Raw genomic sequence first — 16,509 nt, forward strand, 5'->3', positions numbered from 1 at the left:
CTGGAAAGCATGCTATCTAATGGTCAGAAACAGTTATTCATCAAATAGCAATAGTTGAATGGGGCAAGGGCCAAGATCTCAAGTAGGTGCTGCCATCCAGTGGTCAGAAGCAGCAATGAACCAGATATTCTGTCTAAAAGGTTTAAACGTTTCCTCTGTCCAGTTGTGACCAACTCAAGATAACAGTGCTCATCTCTGATTCTTAGCCTAGGGAGCCTGCATTGTTTGAGAGATGTTTCCATCATCATGTAGCCAGCATGAAAATGTGGAACACTGTTACCTTCCCAATAGAGTGTACCTATTTATCTACTCACAGTTGTATGCTTTCGAACTGCTAGGTTGGCAAGCTGGGGCAAGTAACGGGAGCTCACTCTGTCACACAGTGTTCAGGTCTCGAACCTAGGCCGTTGGCTTTCAAGCTGACAAGCTCAGCATCTTAACCGCTGAGCCATCCCAGCTTTATCCTGTCCTACAGTGGGCCATAATTTCACTAGGAAAGTGAAGGAGCCAAAATCAAGATTCTAGATGGCATCTGTGGTGTATGTTCCCCCTGATGTATTTTCAAAGAGGGATTATAGGGGTTGAATTAATCTCTAAGCCTTTGTAGTTCTGCTACTGCCATTTTTATAGAGCCCAGAAATTTGGGCATTCTTTGACAGTCCTCCAAGACAGGAAAGACTTACAGGACAGTTTGTATAGTTTGTCTGGTGTTATCTAAGATGTATAAAGATGTGTCAAATGTATGCTGGAAGTGTAAAAATAAAGAAGGGTGGACATGTGATAAAGCAAAAAAAAAAAAAAAGGACTAGGATTCATATTTCAATACAGAACATTTTGAAACTGGAGATAAAAAAGAAACCAGAGCTTTTCCTCTTGGGTCTAATGGAAAAAGAACTGGAGAAAAACATTGGAGCTTTGTTACTACATATGTTGATAGCATTAAGACTGTTTATTGTATGCACAAAAATGGAAGGACACTTTGATTCCTACCATGGAAGAATGGTAGGAAGTTGCAGAAGTTTGTCTGAAACGGTATAGGGTTTCCTGCCTAGGCAGGGGGTTGGACTAGAAGACCTCCAAGGTCCCTTCCAACTCTACTATTGTATTGTAAGTTGATGGAGTTGGCTGAAATGACAAAACTGACTAACTTGATTAAAGAAAAGAACGTAAGTGCTTTTGTTTCCACATGGAAACCGCTTCTAAACTTCATGCTTGGTGTGGAAAAGAATGAAACGTTGACTTTAGGTTTTACAGATTAGATTGATAGATCATTATAGAAATGACTTGTTCATACTATTATGGAAAAGCAAAAAGCTGCGATCTGTTGTTAATCCCTAGTTCTACTATAACAGAGAGAGTCAGAAGTCAATGCTTCTTTTTCTTTCTTTTTCCCCTATCTTTCCTCACTTCCCCCCCTTCCCCCCCCCCTTCTATTTGCTTTTGCATTTTATAATACTTTATAACTTTAAAAAATGGAAGATTAAAAAAAAAGGAGAGACTTGCAGGACAACTATGGTTGGGATATACAGGTCATACGAGGCAAGTAGAAGATGAGATTCCTAGTGCAATCTCAGTTTCTATGGAAGATCATGATTAGCTAATGAAACCTTTAGGGCAGTGTTTCTCAAACTTGGCGACTTTAAATCCTGTGGACTTCAACTCCCAGAATCCCCCAGCCAGCATAGCTGGCTGGGGAATTCTGGGAGTTGAAGTCCACAGGACTTAAAGTCGCCAAGTTTGAGAAACACTGCTTTAGGGCAAGCTTCAGCTTCAAACCAAGAATTCATTTCCTCATTCTTGCTCTCATTAATCCAGATAGCGTACTGGACCTAGTCTTCATATGTATGAAAGTTGTTCCTTTTCCCACAAAAAAAAACTGAGGGAAACAAAGTTTGGTGGAATAAAGAAATAATGAAGTAGAAAAATATTAGGCTGCATATGGTTAAAAAGTGTGATGTAATGTGCACTTGGCCACAGCAACAGCAGGGGAGAATTTTGTCCACTGGGAGTGTTCCCAGGAAGAGACCAAGATCAAAAGACGGAGAGGTTCCAAGCTGAAGGGGGAAACAATTCAGGATAGCCACACCCTAGAATCTTTCAGGATATATCTAGTAGCGTAGAAAGTTATAGCTTTAGTTTGGCAAGATTCTGTCTATTATTTTATTTTATTTAGCTTGTCAAACATGTAAAAGATAGCAGGTATAAGTGTAAACGTAAATATGAACACAGGAAATGGGTACGAATAAACGGAGACAGTAGGACAGGGACGGTAGGCACGCTGGTGCGCTTATGCACGCCCCTTACAGACCTTTAGGAATGGGGTGAGGTCAACAGTAGACAGTCTTAGGTTAAAGTTATGGAGGTTTGGGGATATAACAACAGAGTCAGGCAGTGCATTCCAGGCATTGACCACTCTGTTGCTGAAGTCATATTTTCTGTAATCGAGTTTGGAGTTGGAGTTTGTATCTATCGTTTGCTCGTGTATTATAGTGGTTGAAGCTAAAGTAGTCATTCACAGGTAGGACGGTGTAGCAGATAATTTTGTGTACTACGCTTAGGTCAGAGCATAGACAGTGTAGTTCTAGGTTCTCCAAGCCCAAAATTTCAAGCCTGATGGCATAAGGGATTATGTTGTGTATTAGGTGTAGTCTGTTGGGTATTAGGTGTAAGCAAACAAAGGAATGGACCAGTGGTGGGTTGCGAATCCCGCTCCAACCGGGATTTGGAACGGGGCTGGCAGCGTCCTCATGGATGTGCGCAGTACGTGCATGCATCTTAGCGCCTCCGTGACGCTCCAGCTGCTCCGCGGAGCATCGCACAGGCACTGTATACACCATGTGCGTGCACATGCATGGCAGTGCAGAAGCTTTAAAACACAGGTAAGGAGCTCGGGTGGGTGGGTGGGCCCTCCAGAGCACTGTACTAGAACGGTATCCGGTGCTCCGGGCTGGCTCCGGTATGCCCGTACCAGGGCGTACCGCCTGCAACCCACCCCTGGAATGGACTCAGTTGGACTTCATTGTGTCATTTCTAGGCTTTGGGCTGATAAGAAGAGAGAGATGGTCTGTTTGAGATGAAGAAAGGTAATGGAAGTGGGCTGAGTTAAAAGGTCTTGGTTATCTGAGCTCCACTTTCCTGAATCAGCAGAGTGATTGGTCTGTTATCTGAATGCCCCCTCATACTAAAACGGAAACAATATTGTTAAACATGCTATTTAAAAATAAAACAGTGATGTTTTGGGGACTACTGCTTGAATACCCAAATTGTGTTTGTGCATATGCAGACAGCCATAAGGATAAAGATAATAAAGAACATCAACTAATGTTAGGATCATATGCATGACCTATGATCCAAAGCCCTGAATGTCTTAATTGGTAGGATGTAGGCAACAGTATGTTAACTTGCAAGGTAGATACAGACTAGATATCACAGCTTCCTTTGAATAGCATAAGTGTCTTTGAAGGTCAAATTGGGTTTTGGCTTTGCTTGTAGTTTCACGTCAAAATGTACCCAAACTAACCAGCACTATAGTTAAGAAATAGAATGTAATAAAGCATGGAGGACGAGTGCAACAAAGGCTAGTAACACAATCTGTATTTTTTCTATCTTACCAAAAAGCATTATGTGAAAGCCTCAATTGACCAAAGCCATGATGGGCAGCATGTATGGCATATCCAGTGGTGTCTATGGCCTATGAAAGCCACAACTTGGAAGAACAGAGGAGTGAATCGTAAAGAACACAAGGTGGAGGAAAAAATGGAACGATATAATAGATTTGAAAAAAGGTGACCTGATACTGTGGTGTGGAATTGATGAATATATGCAAGCAAGTGAAGGTACAGCTTTAATAATGAATGAAAGAACTAAGTATTACATACTTACCTGAAAGTATGAATAACTATAGGAAAATATCAAAGTATAAGTCAATAGTTGGTGACAATTGCATGTTACACTCCAGTGAATGGTGACAATGGAACAACTTGAGATTTAGTTTGGGGAACAATTTTGCAACCTTCTCAGTAAATTAGACCTAAAGGAAAAAATATTCTGCTAGGTGAGAGAAAATGGTGAGATAAAAAGATGAAAGGGCCATTCCAAAAAAAGCATTAAAAAACAAAAAAAGATATTCATGTTTTATGTACATGGTTTAAGCATAAGTCTTCTAATATTTGTACACGGCAAAGGAAAATAGAAACCAAAAAGTGTGATGTCTCCTATGAAAGACTGAGGGAATTAGTGAAGAATGTAAAGGTAAGGAGAAGTTTTGAATGTAGAACCATCTAGTTTTGGGATTAGGGTCACAGAAAGGGAAGGGAAGCACACTGACTATTGTGAGAAATGAGTATTTATCAAAAAAGGTAAAAATGGCTCCTTATAACAGCATGGTTCTGTCCACTTTAGGGAAATGGATATACATAAATATAAATAGAATACAGGGAATGGAGTACTTAAAATCTGTGGAATAAAACAGGATATGATAGGATCAAGTTTGACTTTATCAGGATGATAAATGCATTACAAAAATTAGTGACTGTAGAAACAATATTCATTAAGGCTGGTCATATGCAGAGTGAATGAGGATCAAGGTGCAAACTAACATGAAGAAAAAATAAATGGATGGTGAGAAAGAAAGGGAGATCGATACAAGATAGTCATGTACAGACATATCTGAGATCTGCAAAAAGAGCAATATGAAAAATTTAGAGAACAAAAGGCAATGTATGTAACAGTATGTACATAAAATGGAAGCAATTTACAAGGCTGGATAGGTATGGAGATAGGTATGGAGATGTATAGTGAACGGTATTAGTATAAACTATTTCCTTTTATTTTTCTTAGGCATTTAATGTCCTTTACTGGTGAGTTCTTACTCCTTTTATATGCTCTGCATAAAGTACCTTATTATTATTAAAGGAGACAAATTCCTTGTCCAATCGCATTTGGCCAATAAAGTTCTGTTCTATTCTATTCTATTCTATTCTATTCTATTCTATTCTATTCTATTCTATTCTATTCTACACTATGCTACGCTACGCTACGTTACTCTACTCTACTCTACACCTTCTTCTCCCAAAATAGAATGCTGTGATTGCTTTGTCCTTATGCATGATCCAATCAAGCCAATTCCACAATAATAGTCTTTGTTTATTTTATCAGTAGAAATGTGAAAAGAAGATGAGACTAATTTTATTACAGGAATCATGTTTAGTACTCAATAAGAAAATTCATACCACCTTACAATTCCCCCCCTCCCCCCGAAATAACTCTATCTACAAGACTTGTGGCACTTACTTGTCAATACAAATCTTCTCTACCTGGGGAACCAGGACCTGCAACAGCCTCATGATTGTCTGCAGGGGCAATTTTGATTTCCAAGACACCACCTGCAAAGGAAAAGGATAGCAGTGAAGAGCTAAGAGTTTGAGCCAACTCAGCAAATCAATACCTGACAGGAAGGCTTTCATTCAGATGAAAAAAAATGCATCCAAATCAGTCTCTGTTCACATAAAGCAGCACTTAGAATTATACACCACTTAGACTTCATAGTGCCTTACAGCCAGTAATGGTATCCTATTATCTTCACTACCGGTTCACGTTACCTGAGCTTTGGAAGATGAAGAAAAGCGATAGAGAATGACCATCTAGCGACCATAATATGTTAAAACAGGAGTGTCAAGCTCACATCGTCACGGCAGTGGCACATGATGATCGGGACTTGTTTTCCCTTCGCTAAACTGGGCATGGGCGTGGCCAACCCGCAAGCTGGGAGTTGGCAGCCCTGATCTAGAGAGCAAAAATTCAGTGGTTTTCTTTAAGATGAAAAAAAAAACACCTTTATAGTTGTAGTAGCATAACCTTCTGATTATTCCTAACATTGGGGGAGCAAAGGCTTTAGCGAAAGTAATCTCTTATTCCAGGATATGTTCCAGTAATGGGTTCTCTGCCATGGGGGGAGAGGGAGAGGCTAGCTCATTAATATACCTAGGCTTTTTATGAGCGCTTCATTTTTTACGGGAAACCTCTACCTCAGAGCATGCTTGACACATTTCAACCCTAAAGCTTTCTGAAAGAAAACAGCTATAGAAAACGAGAATGTTTGAGAAGCAGAGCAACCTATTTATCATGCAGGGAAGAAAAGTTGTAGTTGAGTGTTTCTCAACCTTGGTCACCTGAAGACGCATGGACTTCAACTCCCAGAATTCCCCAGCCAACTGGCTGGGGAATTCTGGGAGTTGAAGTCCACGCGTCTTCAGGTGACCAAGGTGAGAAACACTGCTGTAGATGATAACAGGGATAACTATTCCATAATTTAAATTATTAATAGTGATCCTACTATTCAGGAAGACAATCATCTGGGCTTTTATGAATCAGAGTTTCGACATTCCTCCTCCTCTAACTCTCATCAGGTCAATAGCAGCTGAGATGACCTGGTTTCTGGTCAGGTAAAATTCAACCCATAAATAAAGTGAAAATGCTTCCGGGAAGATATATTCTCTAGCACCTTTTAAGCATAAATGGCCAAATGAGGTAAGGCATGTCCTTCCTCCTAAATCAGAGGTGGGAAACCATGGCTCTTTTATGACTTGTGAACATCAACTCCCAGAATTCCTGAGCCAGCCATGAAGTTGAAGTCCACAAAGTCATAAAAGGGCCATAATTCCCCACCCCTGTCCTAAATGAAAGCAGCAGACCATTATCATGTTGGCTAAAGAGAGAAGTACTCTAGAGACTAGTAAACAGATACTTCATCACCTTCCGTGGATGATTCGACTATCTCTTCTCACATCGTATCCTGCCCCATACATCCCTCCGGCCGATTCGCTCACACAGAGGGGGACTCCTCCGGGTGCCGTCCACTAGGCTGTGCCAGCGGACGACGCCTAGGGGAAGGGCCTTCTCTGTGATGGGCCCGACCCTCTGGAATGACCTCCCCCCCGACATTAGAATGACTACGGATCTCCGCTCCTTCCGTCAGAAACTTAAAACCCACCTATTCCAGCTAGCCGGCTTGGCCTAATTCCACCTATCCCACCTCAGTCCTATTTCTAAATTCTAAATTTTTTAAGATTGGTTTTAAGGTTTGTTTTTTAATTTTTATAAATTGTACAGAGGTTGTTTAATCTGATTTTTATTTATGTGTATGATTGTTTGTATGTTTTAAATTTATTCCTGTACACCGCCCCGAGTCCCTCCGGGGAGAGGGGGCGGTCTAGAAATTTAATAAATTAATTAATTAATCATTACTTGCTTCCTTATCAAATGAAGATAATAAGGAATGTAGCTCATGTGATTAAAACAGTGGTGCAATTCAGCCAGTTCTATCCAGTTCGGTCAAACCGGTAGCAGTGGCGGTGGGAGGCTCTGCCCATCTGCCCGGACGTCATCACATCCTGTTTTTGATGCTCTGCGCATGCACGGAAGGTCCTGCACATGTGCGCGTGCTCACATTTGCGAACTGGTAGCGAAGGTGAGTTGATTTCACCCCTGGATTAAAAAGCAAGTTATATCTCTGTACGGCTTGTTAACAAGAGCTGCCAGCGTCTCTTACCCATTCAGGAGTTGGATTCCACTGCCCAACAGAGGATGTGCTGGACAGACGTCGTCGATCCCGTCTGGATTGTGAAGACTCCTAAAGACAGAATGCAAATTGTTTCACTTATCCAAGGGCTGCAACGTCCCTCTGTTGTATACTGCTACACATGAAATCAAATATTGTTTAGCAAGGATCTGCTTTTCAGCGTCCCAGTGTAAGACTGAGAGAGGGGGACTTGCTCAAAGTCGGCCAGCTGCCTTTCTGTGTCAAAAGAAGGACTGCCCACTTCTAGTCCAGCACTTCAATCACTACACCATGTATGGATGTTGTGCGTGTGTGAGAGAGAGTGTGTTTCACACATATACACCTCAGGATGGCAACTAGGACCAGAATTGCCACTGATAAGCAATGCAATCGTAAAGCGAAACTTTTCATGACAGCATTGCTTAGTGATGGCAGTTTTAGCAGTTCCATCATTAAGCAAGGATCATGCAAGTCCTTAAGTGAGGGTCTCATGTATCATGACTTCCAAATTGCCATCTTCCCTATTTGACTTTGTGGGAAGCTGGCAGGGATGTTGGAAATCACGATCAAGAGACTGTGCCTGACTATGATATTGTAATCACTAAAAAAGGTAAAGGTTCCCTTCTCATATATGCGCTAGTGGTTCCCGACTCTAGAAGGCGGTGCTCATCTCCGTTTCAAAGCCGAAGAGCCAACGCTTACGAATACGTCTCCATGGTCATGTGGTTGGCATGGCTAAACACCAAAGGCTCACGGAACGCTGTCACCTTCCCACCAAAGGTGGTTCCTATTTTTCTACTTGCATTTTTATGTGCTTTTGAATTGCTAGGTTGGCAGAAGCCGGGACAAGTAACAGGAGTTCACTCCGTTACACAACGCTAGGGATTCGAACCGCCGAACTGCCAACTTTCTGATTGACAAGCTCAGTGTCTTTGCCACTGAGCCGCCACGTCCCTCACTAGCCAGGTGCAAAAGCACCTGGATTGCAATCACATGACTGCAGAGACACTGCAAAATCCAGTGCTACAGGACTGGTCGTAAATCCTCCTTGTTCAGCACCATCACAAGTTTGGACAATCACTGAACAAGCAGTCATAAGCCAAGGATCACCTAAATACATACAAACACACATCCATCCACATATTCTTATTATTCTTACTCATCCCTATGCTCATTAATTATCAGGAGGAAATATAATAATAATAATAATAATAATAATAATAATACATTTAATTTGTTAGCCGCTCCCTCTCCACAAGGGACTCGGGGTGGCGTACAATAAAAGCACATACATATATACATATAAACATACACATACACACATACACATACACGGAGGAGGTAACAGTCATTAAATACATACAATAATAATAATAAAATTAGCAATTAAAATACCCCAAATTAAGAATTACGAATTTAAAAAGGCTGTCAGGAGGAATAGGATAAAACTACGGTTGAGCCAGGCCAGATAATTGAAAAAGGGGGGTCTTGAGCTTTACATGGAAGGAGCGGAGATCGGAGGTAATCCTGATGTCAGGGGGGAGGTCATTCCAAAGGGCTGGGCCCATCACAGAGAAGGCCCTGCTCCTGGGTGTCGCCCCCCGACACTGTTTAGTGGATGGCACCCGGAGAAGTCCCTCTCTGTGCGAGCGGATTGGTCGTAGGGATGTATGGGGCAGGATGCGATCCCGCAAGTAACTAGGTCCTGTGCCTATATATATACATATATATCCCCAACAACAGCACTTGAGCAGGAGAAAGCTATAGCATATTATCCGTAGCCAAGTGCTTCAAGCTAAGCAGAATTAGAATCCTTTAGCGATATAATTTATCTTCAGAGCTGATCTCTAAAACAAGCAAGACGCAGGATGCTATGAGCTGTTAGCTTTGCTGTCTCTGGGATTTACTGTTGCATAAAACAATCAATCAAACCTGCATTATTTACAATTACTGTAACTTAGTTGTCATAGGCTCAGAGATTGGTATCACTTCCAATAAATTTTCTTTAAAATACATTCATAAAAATACTTGCTTTGGGCACAACTTGTACTATCCTAATCATGAGAACCTATCCAATAGATTAGGAGTTTATTGCAGGATAATTCGAATGAGCAATGAATCAAATACTCCCTAGATTGTTCCTATTGATAGGAGGGAATGGACTGAATTTGACCACTATATCTGAAATTTCCTGTAAGAAAATGCAGACTTTAAATTGAAATAAATAACATGCGCCCCAACATCCTATTAAGTTATTTCCTGTACAGAAAATGTTTTCTCCAGTTTTGGGGGATCTACTGTCAAGGATAATGAAACTCTTGACTACCCACCTAAGAAACAGCAAACATTATATTAAGATGCTACTCTGAATTGCTGAATCATTGCTGTGTTCTTCAACCACTAGCTACCCAAGAGCAGTTTGCAAACTTACCATGTTCCAAGTTTCAGTATCACTGGCCATGCCTGGTGGGCTTTCTTCTGCTGCAGACTGAGAGGACTCTGGCTCTAGGGAGCGCATGGTCCCATCCTCTGACACCTGAGATTTCTCTGTGAGTTTGTCAATGCCTGATTTTGAGAGGCAACATTAAGAAGAAAAAAAATTGGGCAAGACCTAAAGTAGTAATGGCTAACCTTTTTGTAGTTACGTGCCAAAAGTGTGTGTGTGTGTGTGCGACAGCTTGCGCGCCCACCCGCATCCATAATGCACTGCGCACGTGACACACACCCCATGTGCCCCCCCCACGCATGCACCCCGCGCTGCCCCATTTTGGGCCTAGAAGGCTTCCTGCACCAACCTGGAAGCCAAAACGGGGGGCAGTTATGCAATGCAAGCACCCTCCGCGCATGCACCCCGCCCCAAAGAACAGCTGGCCGGCAGGAAGCACATGTGCGGTGGAGCTGGGCTGGAGCGAAAGCTGGCGTGCCTGCAGAGAGGGCTCTGCGTGCCACCTGTGACACATGTGCCATAGGTTCACCATCACAGACCTAGAGGGTTTAGCAACATCTTTCTTTCCATCTTTCTAGTCAAGACCAGAACACAATTCTGCCTACAGCAAGTTTCCTTAGCACTTTGCTAGGGAAGCAAAAAAAATTAAGCCAAGTAGCTGGCAAAATTTACAATGTCAGATGATTTTTAACATTGTACAATTGTTAAAAATATTGTACAATAGTTTAAAATAATACATTTTTTACGAAATGACTACTGTTTATTTTTGCTTGTTCTAGACCAGGGGTGTCAAACTCATGTCATCATGGCAGCATCACGTGACGTTTCAGGACTTTTTTCCCTTTGCTAAACCAGGCGTGGATGTAGCCAGCACGTGACACATCCAGCCCGTGGGCCAGGAGTTTGACAGCCCTGTTCTAGACATCCACTAGCTTTTAAGAAAGGAGAATCCTAAATTAACAACAGTTAAATTATATAAAAGGGAAAGACAGAAATAAACAATGAAGTCATACAGATCACAGAATGAAAATTCTTTACTATCAGAAACCTACAGTAGATCCAGGTCTTAAACCATCAAAGGCTTACCCCAGTCTTCCTTCTGGACTAAACTGAAATCTTCTGTGAGCTTCAGTGTCACAGATACTCTGGACTCACCTGGGGTTGCTACTAGGCTGGCCTTTAGTGTCCCAGGTTCTGCAGGTGCAGCAGGTCGCGACCCTTCCATGGACATCCCCTCCTGAGAATTGGTACGAGAGATGGGCTCAGGAGCTTTCTTTTTGCGTTGCAAAGCTTTCTGGATAGACTGCAAATCAGTAGGTAGGTTGGCCAGCTGATGAAATACATTTCGCTTGCGAATAATGGCATACACCAAATTGGAATTACCTAGGAAATCACAACAGCAGCAGGAGAAAAATAACATCTTTAACCTTCTGTAATTGGGAAACACAAATTGAAAAAGATCGTGGGTAGGACTACTAGGGGAACAAAAAAACCAAGTAATCAATGGCTTCCTGCGATTTAATGGCTGTCTGAATTTTTGCTGCTTGGATCTGACAGCCTTAATTGTGAGATGATGAGAAATTAACTATAGCTAGATCTATATGTTCAGTTTCATACTCAAGACGTAGAGGGTTAGCATTGTTCTGTTCCCCCTACCCTTACCTCCTTTCTTCATGTTAGTCACATTATAGCCTGGAGTTTTTGAACAGTTGTTCCTTCAGATGGTGACTTCTACCATTTAGCTCATCACTAGACTACTGTCCCACAAAAGAATAAACTGATATGTTATCTATTACAAAACTGATAACTTATCTGTTACAGATAACTCTGTTTGTTTCAGCATTATATCAGGAAATGTTTCTACAACATTATCCCAGCTGATGTTTCCCAGAAATTATTTAAAAACACAATGAAATAAAGTGATTGATTATGTTACATTGACCAGCACGTAAGATTTAGGATTTCAGGGATATTTGGCTTTCTAACTGGCTATCAAATAACTGAGAGTCTGTTTTATTCACTCAGACTTAATTCCCAATTTATAAGTGACGTTTATATTACAGAAGCATATATTTGAAAAGATTTCACCAACAAGTGAAAAATCAAAAGTGAGCTAAGTTGCACTTTGTAGTTTAAAAATGCCATAAAGTAATGAGCGAGACGTGTTGAGGGCAATAGTGGTTTTCATTAACAGGAACTTTTTCAATTAAACTAATAAAGGGACAAACTTACATTTTATATTTTATTTTACTAAGCAGAAATCGCAAATCTAAGAAAGAAAGAAGGGTTATTTGCACCACGTTTGATGAAGAAGCTTTGTACTTTATACCTAGATGAATATTTAATCTTGGATAGATTAAACTATCAGAGAGGAATAGAATTTTTTTAAAACTGTTGAGCCACTCACCATCAAACTGGTACTGGATAATATTGTTGAAGACTTCCAGCAAAAAGAAGACAAGGTGATGGTTTTGCACCATGGAGAAAAGGAACCAAGTAGTTGAAAATGCTTCCAATAGATGAAGCAATTTGTTAGCTGCTACCATGGAAAGAGATTTCAAGTATGGAGATACTAGGAGACAGAAAACATTAAAAAGAAAGGAAAAGTCATTTGGGGAGATCAAACATCCGCTATAATTATGTACCATATTAGTGTACAATCAGTTAAGATCCAAGTGTTAAGATCCATATCAGTTAAGATCCAAGAGTAACATCGATATCTTAACACTTGCTATGGGAAGGCTCTACAAATTAATTTTATAAAGGGAAATAGCAAGAGTGTAAATGTCACTGAACTCTTGAACAGCTACATCATAATGGTAAAGAAAACGAACGCCATCTACTGAGAAGAAGCCAGTATTACAGGAACTCTTCAACCATTTTTAAAAGTATGTCCGCTCTGAACGATGGCATCCCTCAAATAAAACCAAGAGAGGTTCAAAGCTACACCTATATCTCCTAATTTTTCAACAGTTGCCTCCAAAAAGAGTCTTGGGTACTAAAATTAAATTTTCAGATATAATAAGGCCTGCATGCATGATTATACTGGTTTCAATTCTGAAGGAAAACCACACCGCACTATTTGCCCCCAAGATTTTGAAAATTAAAATATTTTTAAAATATATATTAAGGCTTTCAGTTTTGGCTGTCATTGTAGAGTAGGCAACTTACCATTCACTATGATGGTAAGGAGGCAGTCAAACAGGGGCTGCAACCGCTGATGTCCACTAGTGATGATTTTATGAAAAACCTGCAGGGTAGAATAAAAAGTCAGAATATAAAGAAAAGATTGCAGAGCTACTGTACTATTTTTATAGCAGCTAGATTCTCTGCTACGAGCAAAGATGCTGCTAGCAAATTCCAGACTCACAATGATGAGAAGATCTGCATGTGTCCCTGTAAAGACAGGAATATCCATTGGTACTCGTACAGAATATGGTTTGTTCAGACGAACACCGAAATTTCTTTCCCCGCTCAGCAGCAATAAGATGAAGACACCAATATGCATAAGACCAACTCGAGCTGTAAAAATATGGCGCCAAAATTAAATCTGTCAGTGGCTGGAAGGCAAGCCAGCCATTGACAATAGCAAATCAAAAGCAAAATATAATGCTTACTAACATAAATACCTCACTCTCATTTGGTGTGGTATTCTAAAAAAAAAAAAGTATGTTTCAATGACACCCATGCTGATGTCCAGCAGACACTTTAACATCAAGAAGCAGCCTGCATCTGTTGCTATGCAATTTTATGCAGAACTCCACATGTAACCCATATGACTCAATATGTGGATGAATACATGTGGTTGCTTTTGGTCCCAACTCAGCTCTGGCCCTTCTCCAACTAGGATCTCAGAAATCACTGATCTTAATCTGTCCCACAAAGTGACATGGAAATAGCTTGTGGTCTTATCTGAATTCATTCCCTTAACCTTTAAAGCCTATAAACAAACACATTTCTCTGGCATGTTCTAATATTATTATCCAATATGGCTGGTTACACAGCCAGCCAAATGTTAGACTAGGTTTGGCATTTTTATCCACATATCAAGTCCATTATTATTATTAAGAGATACACAGAGGTGTAGAAGTATGTGTGTGTGAGAGAGAGGGGGAGGTGTAGAAAGGAAGGAAGGAAGGAAGGAAGGAAGGAAGGAAGGAAGGAAGGAAGGAAGGAAGGAAGGAAGGAAGGAAGGAAGGAAGGAACAAAGAAAGACAGACAAACATTTTAATGACAAAGAGCTTCACTTTTGGATACTATGCTGTGAAGAAAGCTACGAGGAGACAGCACGGTGCAAAATTAGTGAGTCACATTATGTGTATCATAAACCAGACAGTTTCTTCAATTTCCTAGTGTTTCACAGTTAATCTCAGGCCTACATTTCAGATTGTTTTTTCCTATCTCTAAATTGTGGAAAAGATTAAATCTGTTGATGAAGTCAAGTTCTCAAGGTCACAAAAAATGGAGCCACAGGATGCCCAATGCTATCCCACCGCGCCTTTGGGATGACAAAGGCCACAGACACCAGTTGGGAACATTGGAATTGGGCCTTTGCAGTCACATGCAATTTTACCTATATCAAGGCAGGAACTAGAGAGGCTGTTTGCAATGTCACCTTTTGCTATATAAATGCCAGATTTGTCATTCTGTAAATAAGCAGCAGTCACCCAGGGACTTGGATCCAAATACAATTTATAATTCTGGAATCAGTCTTAGGACTGGGGAATCAGTTGAAAAGACACTGAATCAACTTTGTCCAGCATAAATTCTGAGAATAGGTAAAGCCAAACTTACATTGATCTGCTCTAGCATCGTTAAGAAAATAGAGGATTGGCACCAGGATATCTAAAACATCACTGCTTTTCAGAACAAAGAAGAGAAATTTCTAAAAAAGAAAAAGACCAATTAGGCACCAAGTTTATAAGTGTCACGAAAGCTGGACAAAATAAAACTGCATCAATAGGGGAGAGGAATGTTTCAGCATCTTTATTAATGTTTTCTAGCAGGCCTGTAAAAATATTGCATTTTGAAACATTTTCCTTATTTGTTCATTTTCCAATGGCTTCACATTTTTAAACCGGTTTACGGAGGGCAAGACTGAGGATTTCGTGAATCCTCAGTCTGTGAATTCCTTACTCAAAGTGATTATTTGTCAGCAGACTTGGAGAAAATTGCACTGTTGGCATTAAAAATGTCTTGAATAAAAATCCTCCTCTTTTCCTTATTTTTGATCTGAAGGCATCAAAGAACAGGCAAGCATCATAATTTTCCTATGCAGATTGCTTTCAGATGGAGGTTTCTCAGGAACACAGGTTCAACAGGCCTGATATCTGAACACACCGGCAGAGATTGAGACTTATTAGGTACGCAGCATCAGCAATGGGTCAGCGCAGTGGTGGGTTTCCATTTTTTTTACACAGAAGTGTCCGGGCCGGTGGGTGGAGCCTCCCACCGCTGCCACTACCAGTTTACCTGATCTGGGCCGAATCGGGAGCAACCCACCTCTGGGTCAGTGACTCCAAACAACTGCATCACAACCCAATCTTTTGCAACCATTTGTTTCTCTTCTAATCCAAAACTGTTACCGTTGACCAGCTCATCATCACTAAGATTCTCCCGTGTGTTCATTTATCAGGCTCTGATCCTGCTCTCCTACCCCAATTCTTTAATAATGCCAGCGATAGAAGACAGAACCTTGTTGAAATCACAGAGTTTCCAGAAGAGAACCAGCAGCTCTTGATGGAACTGAATCTTTTTAGTCGAATTTGGTAGGTAGGTTTGGAGCAGAGGGTTGGAAAGCAGACGAGCCACTCCTTTCAAAACAAACTGGAAATCCTGATAACATTTTAAAAAAAAACATAAATATGTTACATTATGGAAACCTAAGATCAAGCCAATACAATTTTTTAAAAAATCCAATTCATTACCTCTTCTCTGTGTATTCTAGACAGGTAATTGACAAACAGGTTGTCTGGTCCTGGAGGCTGCATTGAAAGAAACCAAGCAAATGTTTCTTACATTTAAAACACCCTTGGGATACAATACAATACAATACAATAGTAGAGTTGGAAGGGACCTTGGAGGTCTTCTAGTCCAACCCCCTGCCTAGGCAGGAAACCCTATACCGTTTCAGACAAATAGCTATCCAAAGACTTCCAGTGTTGGGGCATTCACAACTTCTGGAGGCAAGCTGTTCCACTGATTAATTGTTCTAACTGTCAGGAAATTTCTCCTCAGTTCTAAATTGCTTCTCTCCTTGATTAGTTTCCACCCATTGCTTCTTGTTCTACCCTCAGGTGCCTTGGAGAATAGTTTGACTCCCTCTTCTTTGTGACAACCCTTGAGATATTGGAACAATGCTATCATGTCTCCCCTAGTCCTTCTTTCTCTTAAGCTAGACATACCTAGTTCCTGCAACCGTTCTTCATATGTTTTAGTCTCCAGTCCCCTAATCATCTTTGTTGCTCTTCTCTGCACTCTTTCTAGAGTCTCCACATCTTTTTTA

General features: G+C 40.8%; 1 protein-coding gene across 1 annotated transcript in view; it reads right to left on the minus strand.

The window, feature by feature from the left end:
* Nucleotides 1-16,509, minus strand: part of HID1 (HID1 domain containing) — a 56,070-nt gene that overhangs the window by 9,348 nt on the left and 30,213 nt on the right. Inside the window, exons 8-17 of the mRNA XM_081935766.1 lie at nucleotides 15,932-15,988; nucleotides 15,699-15,839; nucleotides 14,799-14,889; nucleotides 13,375-13,526; nucleotides 13,176-13,254; nucleotides 12,412-12,576; nucleotides 11,160-11,387; nucleotides 9,990-10,123; nucleotides 7,550-7,630; nucleotides 5,293-5,384 (exon numbers count right to left, since the gene is read on the minus strand). Of these exons, the coding sequence (XP_081791892.1) occupies nucleotides 5,293-5,384; nucleotides 7,550-7,630; nucleotides 9,990-10,123; nucleotides 11,160-11,387; nucleotides 12,412-12,576; nucleotides 13,176-13,254; nucleotides 13,375-13,526; nucleotides 14,799-14,889; nucleotides 15,699-15,839; nucleotides 15,932-15,988 (1,220 nt within the window). The remainder of the gene's footprint in view (nucleotides 1-5,292; nucleotides 5,385-7,549; nucleotides 7,631-9,989; nucleotides 10,124-11,159; nucleotides 11,388-12,411; nucleotides 12,577-13,175; nucleotides 13,255-13,374; nucleotides 13,527-14,798; nucleotides 14,890-15,698; nucleotides 15,840-15,931; nucleotides 15,989-16,509) is intronic.

The sequence above is a fragment of the Natrix helvetica genome (assembly GCF_964273705.1).
Source record: "Natrix helvetica genome assembly, chromosome: 1".
Taxonomy (NCBI): Eukaryota; Metazoa; Chordata; class Lepidosauria; order Squamata; family Natricidae; genus Natrix; species Natrix helvetica.